This window comes from Cricetulus griseus, chromosome 4, assembly GCF_003668045.3.
Source record: "Cricetulus griseus strain 17A/GY chromosome 4, alternate assembly CriGri-PICRH-1.0, whole genome shotgun sequence".
NCBI lineage: Eukaryota > Metazoa > Chordata > Mammalia > Rodentia > Cricetidae > Cricetulus > Cricetulus griseus.
Genome location: NC_048597.1, coordinates 203,688,021 through 203,705,629, shown reverse-complemented (window position 1 = coordinate 203,705,629; position 17,609 = coordinate 203,688,021). Strand labels below are relative to the sequence as shown.

At 41.1% G+C, this 17,609-nt stretch overlaps 1 protein-coding gene across 1 annotated transcript in view; it reads right to left on the bottom strand.

Moving 5' to 3' along the window:
* Slc9a9 (solute carrier family 9 member A9) overlaps positions 1 to 17,609 on the bottom strand; it is a 528,927-nt gene that overhangs the window by 176,264 nt on the left and 335,054 nt on the right. Inside the window, exon 12 of the mRNA XM_027410941.2 lies at positions 2,576 to 2,729. Within this exon, the coding sequence (XP_027266742.1) occupies positions 2,576 to 2,729 (154 nt within the window). The remainder of the gene's footprint in view (positions 1 to 2,575; positions 2,730 to 17,609) is intronic.

Below are 17,609 nucleotides of genomic sequence, written 5' to 3'. Positions count from 1 at the left end.
AGATGGCTACTAGTTGATGTTACTATCTTTCTGCTCAGGGTGCTTTGCAGTGTTGTCTGGGAGGCAAGTTCTGTGCCACATTTGTAGGTGAAGCGGTGATTCCAGCTGTGATTTAGCTTAAGTTCATGAGAAGGCAGGTTCTACATCTGGGAATTGTGGGCTGGGCTCATTCTCAAGTCTGTTAGCTCCGCATGGTGCCCAACCCTAAATCGAGAAAGGCATTACTATTCCAGTTAATTAGGTAGTGCCACTTCCACAGAGCTGGGTCTTCTAGGGCTTTGGTGCTTATTTGTAAGCACATGTGAACATTTGGTTGGTGATCCCATTTACTGGCCTCTGTGAGAGGGGGGTGAGGGGAGCCTGGGACCTTTCATCTCTCTGGTTTCCTGCCTAGCATCCGAGGATCCTCGAAGACTGTGCTGGATTTCTTCACTGTGGTGCTCATGTACCTATAGGAGGGAAGAGCTGGATTCTAACCAAGAAGAAACTACTTTCCTTTTTGCATCTAAGCCTTCAAAATAATATGGGAGGAATCCTTTTCCTTCAAAATATAAAGAGAAACAGACATCTGATTTATTTTAAATTGCTTCATTAAATATATTTTACTATTATTTTTTAAAATAAATTTTCTTTAAGTCAAGAACTTTGCACTGTGGCTGGGACCAGATTGAAGGGCTTCCCTCGGTGGTGGAGCTCTTTATTCATGTCTCCATGACATGACCATTGCTGTTTGAGTCATGACTATCAAAGAGAAACTGATGCTATTGCTACTCATTGTTACCGACAAAAACCATTTTCCTTATCTCCTGCAGTGGTAGGTTCTAACAGAATGAAAAATTCTATAGGGATTGAAAAAGAAAACCGAGTTCAAGTACTTTCTAAATAATTTAAGAGAAGAAAATGTAAAACTCAAGAAGGAAAGAGCTTGTAAAATATATAAACAAGTCATATTCTAGCAAGAATGCGGAGCTTGTGTGAGATCACATTTGAATTCTGTCTCTCAGCTTCTGCCACCAGTGTCATTTGAATGCTGTTGTTCTATGGGAAGAGCCTGACATGAACACTGGTGAATGGGGCATTGCACTGTGGGGACAACTTGAGAGTAGGGAAAGAGATCATAGAAAATTAATTATGTTTTAATTACCAAGGAAACTTTGACATCTCTTCCTTATGTTCTCCATAGAATATTTGATAGTGTATTTGATACTTCAGTCAGAATTCACTTCCTCTAAGCTGTGCTGCCTATGCCCTCATTTTCCACGCAGGGATCCAACCAACTGAATTTTATTTTCCAGAAATCTGAGCACACCACTGTCTCACTAACGATTTGCGGGGGATCCTATACTTGAGAGTTTAATGCAATGTGTGTACTCATCCATGGGAGCCTTCAGGTACCCACCACTGTGAATGAAATTGCAGGCCATGTTTATATGGCTAGAAAAATAATTCAACAAGCAGTTCAAAATGCCTCCTGTTCACCTTTAGTCAAAGCATTTTGTGTGCTTAGCAATATTCACAGTAGTCCACGGGGTCTTTTCCCCTGAAATTTGGTTTAATGTGCAGCCACGTGGCCTGGTTTATGCATAAGCCTTCTTCTACTAAATGTGTGAGGCTTGCTTCTGCTTCTTCTTTGCCAAACAGGGAAAATTCTTGCAAATACATAACAAAAGCATTTGTATTTATAGTTATATTAAGTTACATTTCATTAATTATTTATTCATTTTTTATTATAATTGATATGCCATACAAAGGTGCCAAAATCACAGCCCCTGTTGGTAGAGTCTTCTCAGAAACCCTTTGTAGTTAGAAGGATCTTTTCCTGTCAGATATGAGTTTGCTCTAGAGAATAGGTAGGAACTGGGGAGGAGCATTATCATGTATGGCTGTGAGAAATAAATGTTTACTTAATCCCTTACCTTCTGGGAAATGAAAATGAAGACCTGGGTCACAGAAACATTCAACTATAGACAAGAACACTGTATGACAGATTGATCCATTTTCCAAATTGGCATTGGCTATCCACTTTTATCTAATTGTCAGCTACTCCTGCAGTTCTGATTCGTAGCAGCCAGCTAGCTGTAGGCACTGCTTACAAGAGGACTTCTGACTGGGGCTGTGGCTTTCTCTTCAGCGAGAAAGTATATAGCTTGTGTCTACAGCATCTCCTTTGAAAAACATATGGCTCTCTCACCAAACACATGTTAAGTATTTTCTCCTACCTTGAATGCTAGGGCCAGGAGAAGTTAAAAACAAAGCGAGTACTAGACTGTGGGTATCTTGAGGACAAGGGTGTGTATCACACTGAACTCTAGCATCACTGAACAGAAGAAGTCACAGATGAATAAATCTATTTGTAGGGCAGTTTGAAAACAGACATCATTCTAAGGCTGTTGAAAAAAATTGGCTCGGTATATGGTATGTCATATCAGTTCACCAGTTAGTGAAGGTCACTGGGAACTCAGGAACTCTGGGGACAGCTGAGGAACAGATCTACCCTTGTACTCCCAACCAAGTCAGCTTTAGACAGGTCAGCCATTCCTCTCAATGATTTGCTCTTTTTAGTAGGGTCACTTACCGAATCTGAAGCCATGTCAGCATGGGGGTGGTCCCTCCTCCAAACACCCAGACTGTGAAGAACACTAGGAGCAGTGTGGTGGTAAACACCATCTGTTTGGGCTGAGATTCCGTGTTGCGGATAGCCAGGGCGAAGGCGATGGCACCTCGCAAACCTTCCAGAGAAACCGAGAGGAGAAAATGAATATCAAGACTAACCCATTCTCTTTTCACTATATTTATCTTTACAAGTTGCTAATATAATTTCTTTATCAACAAAAATTCTTATTCAGAGATTATTGTATATTCTCATGGAGTTCTGAGAAATAAGATACAGAAATACTTTTCCTTAGTCTCTGCCAGTGATAACATCTTGCAATGAAACAGCATGGTATCTTAGCCAGAATATTGATGTCTATCTATGCAGTTAAGACACAAAACAAATCTTCCAATCAACTTAGGAGTTTCACTGCTGCTCTTTTATAATCTTAACCACTGACTACACACTCTCGTCTCTCTCTCTCTCTCTCTCTCTCTCTCTCTCTCTCTCTCTCTCTCTCTTTCTCTCCCTCTCTCCCCCTCTCTCTCCCTCTCTCTCCTTAACTCATAGTCACCAGTAAGTCTGTTCTCCATTCTTGAAACTTTGTCACTTTACCATTGCTTGTATGTCTGTGATGGAATCACTTTGTCACTGTGCCTGCCCAGTATAATTCTCCAGGTATTCAGGTTGTTAACTGGATCAGGAGTCTGCTTGTTTTCATCCTTGAACCTATCCTCTGATATAAATGTTCCATGAGTGGTCTGTTTTGTCACCTGCTTGTTGGCGGACATCTACACTTTTCCTAGTTTCTGGAGATTAAATGAAGACTGCTCAAGTTGACATGCTGGTTTGTGTGCAACATGTTTTCTTTTCTCTGGATAAAGCTCCAGATTATTATCACAGTGGTGCAGTATCTGCAGGCTTCATTTATAAAGAGATCACCATGTTTTCATTCAGACTAGCAATATAAAAAATCATCTAAATTTCCACCATCCTTGACATATTGGTTGGTATCACTTTTTTAGTCTAAACTGTTGTGATAGGTAGGGAATGGTAATTTATTATGGTTTGAATTTTCTTCTCTGAATGGCCAAAAGCACTGGATATTTTTAATTTGTTACTTTGTTATCTGTATACTTTACTACATGAAACAGTGCTTGTATTTTTTTTCTACTTTTCAATTGCATTGCTGGAATTTCTAATTGCTGTGTGCTGAGCTCTTTATACATGGTCCATAATAGGCCTTTGTCAGATGCAATGTTTTGAAAATATTTCCTTCTATTCTGCGCCTTCTTTTTCTCATCTTTGAGTTTTTGTAGACCAATCTTTTTTAAGTCTGATGAAATAAAACTTGTCAATCTTCAAATGAATTGCGCTTTTGGAGTCAATTCTAAAGACTCTTTGCATAAGCCTAGTCCTCACAGATTTTCTTCTATAAGTTTTATATTTAACTCCACAATCATCCTGGGGCAGTTTTCCTATCAAGGGACAGGTTTGGTCGTGGTTATCTTTTGCACTGGTGACATCTACTTTTCCCACTGACTCCTTTTCTTATTTTTTAACATCTGTCCAACACTAGCTGCTTGTGTTGTGTGACTGTGTTTCTGAGTTCTCCATTTATTCTAGTTATCTGTGTCCATTCTTGAAGCATACTGTCCTGATTACTATAAGTACATAGTGGGCCTTTAAATTAGGTACAGAAATTCCTTCTGACCTATTTTGTTTTCAAACCCATAGCTTTCTGGTTTTCTTGCTTTCCCATAAAACTTTATATTTGTATTGTATTTATCTACAAAAGAAAACCTTCCTGGGGACACTTTTCTAAATTGAATGTGTCAGATACAAAGAAAACCAGGACCACCGAAAATTAATAACTAATTAACTGACACTTAAAACATTCTAGACTGATTATGTACTTTCACAAACTCTATCATTGAAACTAGTCTATTGGAACCGCTTTTTTCTTTATTTTACTTATTTTTGTTCTAAGGTAAAATATGCTAATTGTATATTGTATATTTGCTAATCTGTATTAAACACCAGAGGTATTACAAAATGAAAGGCCAGAATGCCAAAGTGGGATGATATTAACAAAAACAGAAATGTAGACTTAGAAGGGGAGTAAGTAAAGTGTGAGCAGCAAAGGAGGCAAAGCAGGAGGCTCAGGGATGACGTGAGACTCACTGATCACTTGAGACTCACTCATACTGTCCAGCAGGGAGAGAAAGGTTTATAATGGCAGCAAGCAGAAGTCAAGGAGGTAGTGACTCAGTTATTTTTATATGAAGGTTAAAATCATATATATACAATTTCAAAGGTCCAGTTTCTATATTTTCTGTAGTGCTAGAGGTCTACACTGTTACTTATCCAGGGTAGAGGTGAACTGTGATGATTTATTATTTATAATTTAATAAAGACTGCCTGAAGGATCAGAATGCAAAGCCGGTCACACTAGTTAGCTATGGAAGCTGGGCAGTGGTGGCACACACCTTTAATCCCAGGACTCAGGAAACAGAGGCAGATGGATCTCTGTGAGTTCAAGACCTCCCAGGGTTACAACATTAGAGTGAAGCAGTCTAAAAGAGAAACAGATCTCACACCTTTAATCCCATCACTAGAGAAAATATAAGGAGTTCAGTGCAGTCTCAGAGGGCAGTCTGGTGGAGAGCAGTGCTGCCTGGATATGCAGTCTGAGGGTCAGCGGGTCGCCCATAGGTTTGAGCATTGGTAGAGGTGAGAACTCTCTAGTTGCTGGCTCCTTTGCTTCTCTGATCTTCAGCTTGAATCCCAATATCTGTCTTTGGGTTTTTATTATTCATACTACAGTGAAAAAAATGTCTTAAAAAAAAAAAACCCTAAATAGGGCATCAGCAATAGACCAGAAAAATAATCCCATCCAAGACCAGCTTGGTGAACCCAATGAGTTTAACTGGGATTGCTTCCAGAAACATGGCTGACCCCTCAAAAGCTTAAAAGGGGGTGCAAGGGTAGAGTTTCCCGCTTAAACCAACATTCTACCTCCTGTGTTCTCTAGCACTCCAGAGATGCTCAGTTGAGGTAGGAGTACTTGCAGCAGCGTGTGTGTAGGAGTAAATAGCTGGTATCAGTGAGGGTTTAGTGACTGTCCTCAGGTTTGTCTTTCCATGAGGTACTGTTAGTGGGCCTTATCGAGAGGGTGTCACAGAAGTGATCACATGTGCTTTGGGCTGTGGTTGTACCAAAGGACAGACTGAATTTTATAACAGTTTTGGGATTCCAAATCAATATTTTACATTTCAAATGGTTGAAAAAAAACCAAAAACAAAACAGATACTGAGTAAGATGAGGAACATTATAATCTTCCTAACCCCCAGAACATAGATTATAATGCTTCTTTGTTCTCTTCATGTTGAGAACATACAAGAGACAAGCGGTGTGACAGGAGAGACAGAAGACTAGGCCAGAGAGATTGAACACATTTTGCCTGAAACAAAAAGGCCTCAGAAAGAGAGAGGAACATGCACTCTGATTATAAACTACCTCCAAGGGACAATGCAATGGAGGAAGAAAATTATTCGAATCTCCATGTAGACAAGGAAATGGCCTGAAGAGAGGGATGATAACATTTGAAGGAGACATTAATAAAAACATTCATTCACATCACAAGTTCTGAACGCCAGGATGGCTGCGCTCAGCCCAGCACCCCCACCATAGGTGTTCCTGTTCTCAGACTCAGCTGGGTAGAGAAGGCTGGGAGGGCAGCAAGAGGCCCCAACACTGGCTCAATTTGAGTAATGCTCTCTCCAGGATACACAAACAGCATCATTAGGGAATGGGAATGGAAGAAAACAGGACTCCTATTATCTGAGCACAGGATTTATGGGTCAAGGTTGTTTAATCACAGTGCAAGCCTGGAGAGAGAAAGCAATCCTTTCATCCCCCCCCCCCAGTTCATATTGCTAGAGATGTCAGTTAAGCATCATTGCTCATATAAGGTGACAGTAGAGGTATAAAATATTAAACGATTAATATCTGCTGTTTGTTTCTTGCTGTAAATACTTGTAGTTCTTTTGTGTTTTTGTAGAAAGACTACAAATGAAAACATTGTGTATCTTTCCCACCGTAAATTCATCCATATTATATACCAAGGACAAAGTAGTAAGCAATCACTAACTCTCCTAACCATGTTTAATAAGGTACGGTTATTCTGCCAAACTGGCATAACTATGCTTTTAAGTAAATTATATGTAAGGAGTCCTTAGTTTAAGCATGTACTCAAAATAGTGGCAGGTTTGATGGTGTACATGTGTAATCGTAGCACTCAGGAGGCTACAGCAAGAGGACATCAACTTTGAAGCCAGTATGGACTGCAACAGTAAGACCTTATCTTAAAAAAAATGAAACAAAGTCCCTTCAGCTCCCCCCAACACCCTCAAATACACATATACAGAAATATAATTGTTATTCTGACTTCATGTCAATCTATATGAAACTTTAATATATGAAATTATATTAAAACCTATATTCACAGGCAAAGCATGTAGAGATTTCTAGGGGGAAAACAAGAAAAGCATAGCAATGACCTTGTGGCAGCTTGGGAAATGTTTATTAAGTCCAAACCCTAAGACACTGTGAAAGAATGGCTCTGAATGGATGGGCACCAAGTGAACTTCAGAGCTGAGGTGTATGGGAAGGAGAGGTCATCTGTACCTTGCCCTGGTCTTCCTCAGGCTGCATGGCACTTGCCACAGGTGAGATGGGTTAGTGACAGCAAGAGCAAGTTCTTGGGGGTGCTGAGTTTGCTAAGTGAGCAAAGTGGAACTTCAGAGAAGTCGAGATACTGTCCTGTCCTGCTCGTCCCTTGTGACTCTAGAAGTTCCTCCTTAAACATCTAGAGTCTGGTTAAGTGTCTAATCAGTGGCCATTCATTGCTTTGATTATTGCATATCGATATCAAAACTATTGAAGGGACCAGCTCCCCATTTCTGCAACCACACCAATCCTGAGCCTGTGCATACCCCTAGACACTCCCCTTACACTGCCCTATAAGCTCTCTATGCCATGGCTTCTGGGCATCTTTTCCGCACCATCCACCATGGTGGATGGATGAAAGGCCCGAGCTAACATGGGGTTAGCTCGTTAAACAACTGCAATAAAAGACTCATTGCTTTTGCATCGAAATGGACCTCTTGGTGATTTGGGGATTCAGAATTTGGGCACAACACTATGTCTATATCTATATCCATCCATCCGTACATGTACATGCTGACCCCATCTTCTTAACACCACGGACTGAGGACATGGAGGATTTTAGAATTGAAAAAAAAATTATTCAGGTTACTGAAAAATACTAAGATGTAAAAAGTAGATAATATTGATCTTGGGATTTTTGTTGTAGCAAAACCGTACTTTGAAAGAGCATATACAGTTTTGCTTGGAATCAGGAAATTCAGAGCACATTGAGACTTGGATTTGATTTTATTTTCTGAGCACTTAGACCCCTTAGTTCACCTTTCTTCTTCTCTTTGTTTTGGCCAGCTAGTCAATGTAATTCTGTACTTCTGGGAATTGGTAGACTATATAATTTCACTTTAAAAAAAGATTGACTTTGTGAGGATTTTGACACATTTTATATGCCCAATTGGAAAGTTATCATCATCTTGGGGAATAAAGGAAATACCTACAATTAAATGTGGTTTCACTTAAAATTGGCCTCTAAGGGCTTTTTATGTTAATTATATTGATGTTCTGCTCATAACAATAGAACACTATTGAGCCAAAGAAAGATTTCCAGCAAGAACCCCTGCAGCAGAAAATGTGCAGTTTCCTGTTTATCTTTAAAGAGCAAAAGTGTAGCATTTAATCAATTACGCATTTGCAAAGGTGCTGCAAATGGGTACAGGTCAGATATATATAGCCACATTTAAACCATGGGAATATAAATATCTCCTCAGACATTCTCATTTAAGGTGCAAAGCGGTAATGCAAAACTGTAAATATTTCCTGAGCACCCATTATGTGCCTGGCTTTAGCCAAAACACAAAGTGGGAACACAGTACGGAAGGTTCAATTTCTTTAAGGCACTCAGTCCTACAAACATGACTTCTTACAGTGTGGAGAGGGAGGGAGGAAGGGAAATAACATGGATGTCTATAAGACCCATAGGGAAATCTATCATTTCATGAGCTTACACACACACACACACACACACACACACACACACACACACACACACACTCACACACATACTCACACACACTCACACACACACACAGAGGTGGGGGGTGAAGGAGAGATAGAGAAGATATACACACATATAGTTTTAAAAATATTTATTTTATTTATTTTTACCTTATGCATATGGATATTTTGCCCATATGTATGTTTGTGTACTACACTCATGCCTGGCACCTGTGATGGCCAGAAAAGGGCATCGGATACCCTGGAACTGGATTTAAAGATGGTTATAGGCCTTCATGTGGGTGCTGAGAATTGAACCTAGGTCCTCTGGAAGAGCAGCTAGTGTTAATAACCATTGAGACATCTCTCCAGTCCCTGCATACATATGATTTTAATGGAGTTACCCCACATGGTGGGATAATGTTCTCCCAAGGAACCATAGGCTAGCTAACAAAAAACTCAATGCCAGGCAAGTAATACCTACCTTCAAATTGTTCAGAAGTCCCAGAAACTCCCCCAAACAATCTAGACTATCAAAATTGTTCCCAATTACTTTCTAGAACAAGAGGGTCATACCCCAATGCTCAAGACACCACATACTTCAGTCACAGGACTTGGTAAAAACAATCCTGGTATTGACCTGGAGGTTTAGTCCCTCAGGACTAGCTTTCATAATGTTGAAAGGTGCCATGCAAGCCACCAAGGAAGAAAAGGGATCAGTAGTCCTACCCAGCTCTACAGCTTGAGATAACAACAATGGAACCAACAATATATCCTCAGTGGTGCAACAGTGACGCTTGCATCTTGAGGGCAACCAGCAGGTAATTAATTTGACCTAAAGCCCAGTGACTTACAGGGAATTTATGTCTGATACCATAAACTTAGCCAAGAACCTATGACTGGAGATGTCATAGGCTCTGAAGGAGAACTATTGGGATTATTATAGCAATCTGTAGTACTATAGGAATCTGTACTATAGACCCTAGAGGAGAATCTACTACTACCAGATTACTATAGCAATTACTATAGTACTACAGTAATCTGGTACTAAAGTACTAGAGTACTAAAGTAATAAAGCCTTCTAAAGTCTTTTAGTATTCACCCTTATACCCATAGGTAGGTTCAGGTCACCTATCTCTTTGATGGAGCTTCTTTTTACACCAGACAGAGACTAATAGAGAGCTTTGCAACTGACCTAGGGGTGCCCAGACCCAAACAATACATCAATAACTCCACCCCTATAATGGGGAATGTACTACTGTGTATGTTTATCTTATTGATTGTTAAATAAAATACTGTTTGGCCAATGAGACAGCAAGTTAGACGGAACTAGGAGTCAAAGAGGATTCTGGGAAATGTAGTAGAGAAGTGCTGATCCAGACAGGAAGTGACATAGCAAGGAGACTCATATTTAAGCGAAGGAGAATCAGGAAGGGCCCCTTTTTCCCGTTCGCCTCCTCCAGTGGCAAGATGTGATCCACCGACAAGGAGGGACGCCAATAAGGTGTCCGATAAGATAAGTCTTATAAAATATATAGATTTATGATAATTAAGACTGAGCTAACAGATGAGAATCCTAGTCATTGGCCAAGCAGCTTTGTAACTAATACAAGTTTCTGTGTATTTATTTGGGCCTAACTCGGGCAGGCTGCTGGCATAAAGCGTACACGTGGCGGTGGGGCTCAGCGGCTTTTGGCGGAAAGATTTATTGTAACAGAATGGTGTCAGTGAGCGGAATGACCCCATGCCCCAAGGTTTCCAGAGAAAGAGGGAAACCTGCCGCCACAGCCTGCCCTGTCGGGCTGCTGAGAGGCATTGGAACAGTTTCCATATGCTCGCACCGTCCTGGTGCTCTTGGGCGTTGTACTTGGACTTCTGAGATGATAAAGACAGATTAAGATAAAGAAAACCTCTAAAGGTTTACAATACATTTAAAAATATATGTAAGCTTGTGAGAGAAAAAGTAACAGGAGGAAATAGAGTAACCGGTTGTGGTGGTCAACACGGGTAGGATTTGCTGAAGGAAGCAGAGGCAGGCGGATTTCCACAGAGAAACGCTGTCTCAGAAAAAAAAAAGAAACAAAAGGAAGTAAAAGTAGAATAGCAAAAAAGCCACCTAGAGATGAAAAATACACAGAGAATCTGGATACTAAATGCCATACTGTTGTCTTTAATTTGTTTGATTGCCGAGGAAAGAATTACTGCTGCTAAAATACATTTGATTATAAATGCTGCTAAATTAATCCAACTTATACATTTTAAAAATGCTTTAACTTTAAAGTTTAAGTCTAAGGACAGGCTACTTAGAAATAAAGGTTTTACTTGTATTTCCACAGAAAATCAAAAGCTGTTGATTCCTTCCAGACTAATATGGTTTGATCAAGCAAGACCCCCTGAAGCTGAGACGATACAGCCTTACAGACTACAAAAACAAGGACTTGGTCAGGTTTCTATGTTTTATCATGATCCCTATGGTATATGAACATCATCCCCAATCAGCAGGAAGCAGTTTAGAAAGAACGACGCCCATATTCCCAAATATTGTTTATAAATGTTTGTTTTCATTTAAATGGGTTTAGTTATAGATGATAATGAGCATGGTCAATCTCTTTTTAAAGAATGAAAAGGGGAATAGGATATGGGAATGAATACTTTGCATTGGTATAGATTTTCATTTATTGATATAACTTTAAGGTCAATTTTGTGATAGGCACATGTCTCCTCTTGTTTAGGTATTGTGTTTACAGATCTTTTACCTATAATAGTCAGAACTTATAATTAGGTTAGTTAGATTTTCTAGATATACAGAGATGTATTTGATATGGATAGGTATTCTTCAAACCTTTCAAAGACCTACAGAAATATGGCATTTAAATGGTTTAGGGTTTTTCTTGGCAGTGAGACACAACTGCTCCTGGCACACCAATTACATCAGAAAGGAGGATGGGCATCGAAGAAACTTGTTATGGAGTTTGCTTTCAACATGGCAAGATTAGCCATTTGGGCAAGAAACTGCTCTTGCCTGGACTGTTTGTTGCTATATAAACTAGACATACAGGACCCATAAGAAAGTGACTGCTGAACTTACAAAATAAGACAATACTAAAGGGTTCCTGTTAAAATGGAGAAGTGTGCCAGACACACTATGGCCTATGGGCTGAAGATGGATGCCCCAACATTACAGAAGAACTTTGGGTGACTGTCCAGGTAGTGAGAAGTCTCTGTCAATTCTAGAGTTCATATATTATCCTTCTGTGGTCTTTGATAGAGTTGAAGAAAGATAGTTATGGTTATAGTTTTCTTCAGTTATTATAAAAGATAAGTTACCCTTTTTATTTAGACAGAAAAGAGGAGATGATGGGAATGTACTGCTGTGTATGTTTATCTTATTGATTGTTAAATAAAATACTGTTTGGCCAATGAGACTGCAAGTTAGACGGAACTAGGAGTCAAAGAGGATTCTGGGAAATGTAGTAGAGAAGTGCTGATCCAGGCAGGAAGTGTATTTAAGCGAAGGAGAATCAGGAAGGGCCCCTTTTTCCCGTTCGCCTCCTCCAGTGGCAAGATGTGATCCACCGGCAAGGAGGGACGCCAAATAAGGCGTCCAATAAGATAAGACTTATAAAATATATAGATTTATGATAATTAAGACTGAGCTAACAGATGAGAATCCTAGTTATTGGCCAAGCAGCTTTGAACCTAATACAAGTTTCTGTGTATTCATTTGGGCCTAACTTGGGCGGGAGGCTGGCATAAAGCGTACACGTGGCGGTGGGGCTCAGGTGGCTTTTGGCAGAAAGATTTATCATAACACCCCTACACCTACGTCTCAGGGAACATCTCGGAGGAAGGGACAGAAAGATTGTAAGAGCCAGAGGACCCAGATGACTGCTATGAGATTATATCTTCAGGATATGAGGGGTTGCTGCTTCCATTAACTCTCAGCGATGTGGCTGACTAAAGATCTCGCCAAGTTGACATGCCAACATGCATGGAGGAAAGTTTCACAAGGCCCTGTCTCTAGATGGTAAGCTATAGGCAGTCAGTAGCTGCTAAGGGAATAAGAAAAGTCTTTTTTTTTCTTCTTCAGGGATAAGACCCCAATTCTAAGGGGTTACTGCTAAGCACATGCAAGCAAGGGCAACACGAAAGGGACTAAGTAGGTTGTGTATGTGTGTGATTACAGAAAGGTCATGAATTCCAGAGGGGTGGTTGGGATGATATGGGCCCAAGTTGGAGGGAAAGATACATGGAAATGATGCAAATATAGTATACTCACGTGAAATCCTCAAATAAATACTGAAAAAAGGTAAATTGGGATGGTGTGTGTTAGAGGGTATGCTAAAGTGTGTATTAAAGGTGGTGTTTTGAAAGTATATACTGATGAAGGGAAATGATGGAGGAAATGATGACCCACTTACGACCACTGCCAACAGATGTGTAGAAGGCATGGAACTGAAGGGCAATACCACTGGATTACCTGTTTTCATCAAAGTTCTTTCTCCTGTATTCCCCAGTGAAATATCACTGTATTCTTCACTAAGACACTCCTTTGTCCAGGAAGCCACCTCTGAGGCCTGAGGCTGGGACAGGCTGCCTTATATTCCTAGAACAGCCCAGTTCCCCTCAGAGCTCCCATACAATGCTTTATAACTGTCAAGCTTTGTTTACCAGCAACACTGAAGCAAGACCAGGGACATAATAAATGCTCAGTGAATATTTATTGACCAAATCAATGGCTAGGTAAATCTTCTGATCTTTCACCAGTCCAGATTACATAGAGAAAATGATGGCTACTTTATAGTTTGATGTAACAGTTGGATAATTTTCTGAAAGCCCAGTGCCTGACTTTTTAGTATTTAATCTCAGAAGTCCTTATGTTGAGTTTCAAGGGTTCTGGAATCTGTTCTTAGGACTACCTCTAATGTCTTCCATGAGCCTAAGCAGGTTGCTTCATCTCTGTTATCTCATTTTCTTTTTTAAGACATTAATTGATTTGTTTATTTTATGTGTATGGGTATTTTGCCTGCAAGTATATATGTACACCATATGATGTATGTATGTGCACCATGAGTGTGCCTAGTGCTCGCAGAGGCCAGAAGAAGGCATCGTATCTCGTGGAACTAGAGTTACAGATAGCTGTGAGCTGCCGTGTGGGAGCTGTGACTCAAACCCAGGTCCTCTGGAAGAGCAGACAGTGCTCTTAATAATTGAGCCATTTCTCCAGCCCTTGTTAATTCATTCTAAATGCACATTTTAAGGCTTGACTTGTGGTCTTCAACTGGAGTGCACATCAAAATCTTCTGGAACTTAAAATCTTTGTGCCAGGGACTTAATGAAGATTTAGATTCTGTAGCAATGAATCAGGTGATAGCTCAGGCTACTGGTCATGGTGGCCCAAGGCCATCACCTCAACTCTACACCAGTTCAAAGTCCACTTTGTGCTTCGTGAACCCCATGTTCTCCTCCATGTCTCTCAGGAAAGTTCTCCCAAATCCTAGTTTATGCAGTTGTAATTCAGCTTAGCACATAGCTTCTCATAGTTCACAGAAACCTCTTGATCAAACACCACTCTGTCTTCCTTTGTCTGCTCTCATTGAGAGACTCTGTAAGTAAGGCAGTGTTCAGTTGCCTTTATGCTACCAGCCCATTCAGCTCTTGCTTCACTTTCAGATTTCTGCATTTCCTTTGGGCTTCTCCAGTGTTTGCCCATTTGAGCTATGTTTCTGCCCGCCCCTCACTCTCCTGGGTTCTTGGAATCCCCTAGTCACAATGCTCTCTCTTTGAAATCCTATACAATCATTGATCATACCACTTGTACTACTAAATCATAATCGGGATGAATCAATCTTTAATGTGGCATGTTCTTTTCTCCCAACTTCTAATCTCTCAAAAGGTTAGAATTACATCTTTTTAAAGTAGTTCCCATCTTGTCATGGATATGAAATTCAGTGATGCTCTTAAAGAGAACAATTGCACTGACTTCTAACTTTCTAGATAGGATATGGCAATACCTATGTGTGATCACTTAGTTCTATAATTCTTTCAGCATACAGAGTTGAGTAGCAAATGAGAGCTAGCTCTTGACTTAAAGGAGCATCCGGGTTAGTTTCTTAAGGTGCTGGGAAGAAAACCATCCCAGGTAAGAGGACAGCCAGCCTGTGTGCACAGGAGGAGTTCAGTGTTAGGCTGCTTAGGGAGTCCTCACAGGTTAGTGATGTTTGAGCAGAGACTCTAACAGAAGGACAAGCCTGGTTGGCACCTGCACACCTTTGGGAAGCTTGAGGAAAGTTCCAAGGAAGGGACCTGGAACGTAGTGTGGCTGAAATAGGATGAAAAGGTTCAGACTGGGGGACTGTGGAAGGAGGAGATGCCATAGAGGTCACAGAGCCAGGTACCAATGGCCTTTTGAAGGTCAAGGTTATTCTGAGATGAGAAACTTTAGGGAAGTCTTATGCATGAAGGTGATTTCATCTGCTCAATGGTAAGAGGAGGAACCCTGGCTGCTGTGTGGAAGCCAGGTTTCTAGACTGTAAACAGGAGCCAGTGTGCCCAGTGCCTTAATCCAGGCATCAGGTAAGCCTGCTCACTGGGGTGGGAGTGTGGTAGGTCCTGGCATGGCAAAGCCTGACAGTCTTTGTTGATAGGTCAGATGAGGGCATGTGGGGAGAGCTGCCAGGAATACTCTGTTCCCTAAGCACTCAGAAGAATTAGAAGGAATTACTAAGGTGTGTGTTTGGGGATGGGGTTGGGCAGGGACGACCAAGGCTTGGATTGTAGTCCATTCATGGGAGAGGTCTGTTAGTCTCCCCAGTGGAGAGGTTGAGCGGACAGATGCTTCGATAAAAGAGTACATGGTTCAAGGCAGGTTAGCATCCTCTTACTAGAGCATAGGAGGAGGGGTACCTAGGGATTTGAAAAGTTCATGAAGGTAAATTTTATTGTAAACCATGTTTGTTTTAGCTTCTTGGACTTTGTACTCACTGTCTCCTCAGCTGGCCTGGCCTTCTCATGTTCCCCTCCCTAATACACTGCCTGTCCCAGGCAGTCACTGGGTTACTCCTCCTCATCTCAGGTCAGGCATTTACCTTCAGCCGGTGCTGTGTGTGTGTGTGTGTGTGTGTGTGTGTGTGTGTGTGTGTGTGCATTTTCATTGTATTCCTTGCCATCTGGAATTTATTTATTTATCTATTTATTTATTCATCTTTCTTGACTAGAAAGTGAGCTTGGGAACAGCAGCCCCAGTCTGTGGCATTTGCTGTGACATCCCCCTGGATGGCTGGCATGGCTCCTCTCACAGAGGAAGCACTGCTCAAGCCTGCCTTGTGATGAATGCCCAGATGAACGGAGGAAGGAAAGGTCAGTTTTGCATTTGAAAGTGTTACTGGGATCCAAAAGGAAATGAGCAGGAGAGGGACTGGGATACAGAAATGTTCCTGAGGAACCTATCTGTCCTTTAAATGAATTGTCCTTTATAGGAGTCTTCCAGCTTCCTATCTTTCCATTTGGAATAGGAGCCCTGTCTAAGCCTCCCCACCCCCCCTCACTTTAACTGCTGCGAGGGAGTTGATTTCAAAGATCTAACACATTCTTATTAGTCTGGTAAATCAAAGCCCAGGACGGGTCCACAATTGAATTATGTATAGCTTTTATACTTGCTAAAGTCTTATGACCTTGCACAGGGTAACTACTTTCAGCAAAAATGTCAGTCTGGTTTCAAAATATTCCTTCCCGAATCGTACAACCTTGCTGCTAGGTTCCATTTTCAATTCAACATCATTTTATCACAGGGAAGGGAAAGCCAACAGATTGTTTGCAGAGGAAAAAATCGTCTATATTCAGAAACAAATTGAGTCCTTCTAGAAAGCAGGCTTGTGTTAGACAAGTAGAACTTGCTTTCCTTCATCTCCCCCTGAACTTGCATTCCTGAAATTCAAGGCTGCCAAGAAGGAAAATAATGCAACAACAATACATTTTTATCTGGAATGAAGTTTGTTTTTGGAAGCCCTGGGCAGCAGGATGGGTAATTGGGGATGGGATTAGCTCTTCCACAGCTCTGAAGTCAACACACAGAGCCGCCTCTGGCTTCAGACATTCATTTTTATGTAGTAAAGATGGATGCCGTAGTACTACCATGGGCTGATCTTCCCTGCTAGCTCCATCTCCAACTTCGGGTTTCCAAAGAGACACTACAGTCTCTGAGCCACACTCAACCTCTGGCCAGGCTGTGCTCAAGGGAACTCAGAACTTTCCATGTGGGGCAGGAGATTTCAGCGGCGGGGGGGGGGGGGGGGGGGGCAATCTTCCCCCAGTGAGTATCTGGCAAGATCTGGGAATGTTCATGGGTGTCCTGGTGCTGGGAAGCAGGGGTGTGGGCTGAGTGGTGGGGTTTGGGAGTTAGTGAGACTTTGCTGTCATCTACAGGGCAGAAGTCAGGGATCCTGCAAACTGTTCACAATGCACACAATAGCCACCACAGTGACTAACTAGACTTAAATGTCAAGGATTCCTAGAGTTGAGAAACCTCAGTTTGTATCTAAGATGTTTTGCACTGTAATATTATTGTAACATTGTTGTAACCGATAACAATGCTTTTCTAGATGCTGCTTTAGCAAAGATGGCTACCTGTCACAAAACCTACTTGATTGTGGTCCCAGATTTTCTTCGACTTCTAAAAGCCTTATTTATTAAGCTTATAGTAGACGTGAAACTGCGTTTCTTTTTTTCCCCCTGAGATAGGGTCTTACCTATATAGACCTGAATGTCCTGAAATTCATTATGTAGACCAGGCTGGCCTTGAATTCACAGAGATCAACCTGCCTCTGCCTCCTGAGTGCTAGGATTAAAGTCCTGTACC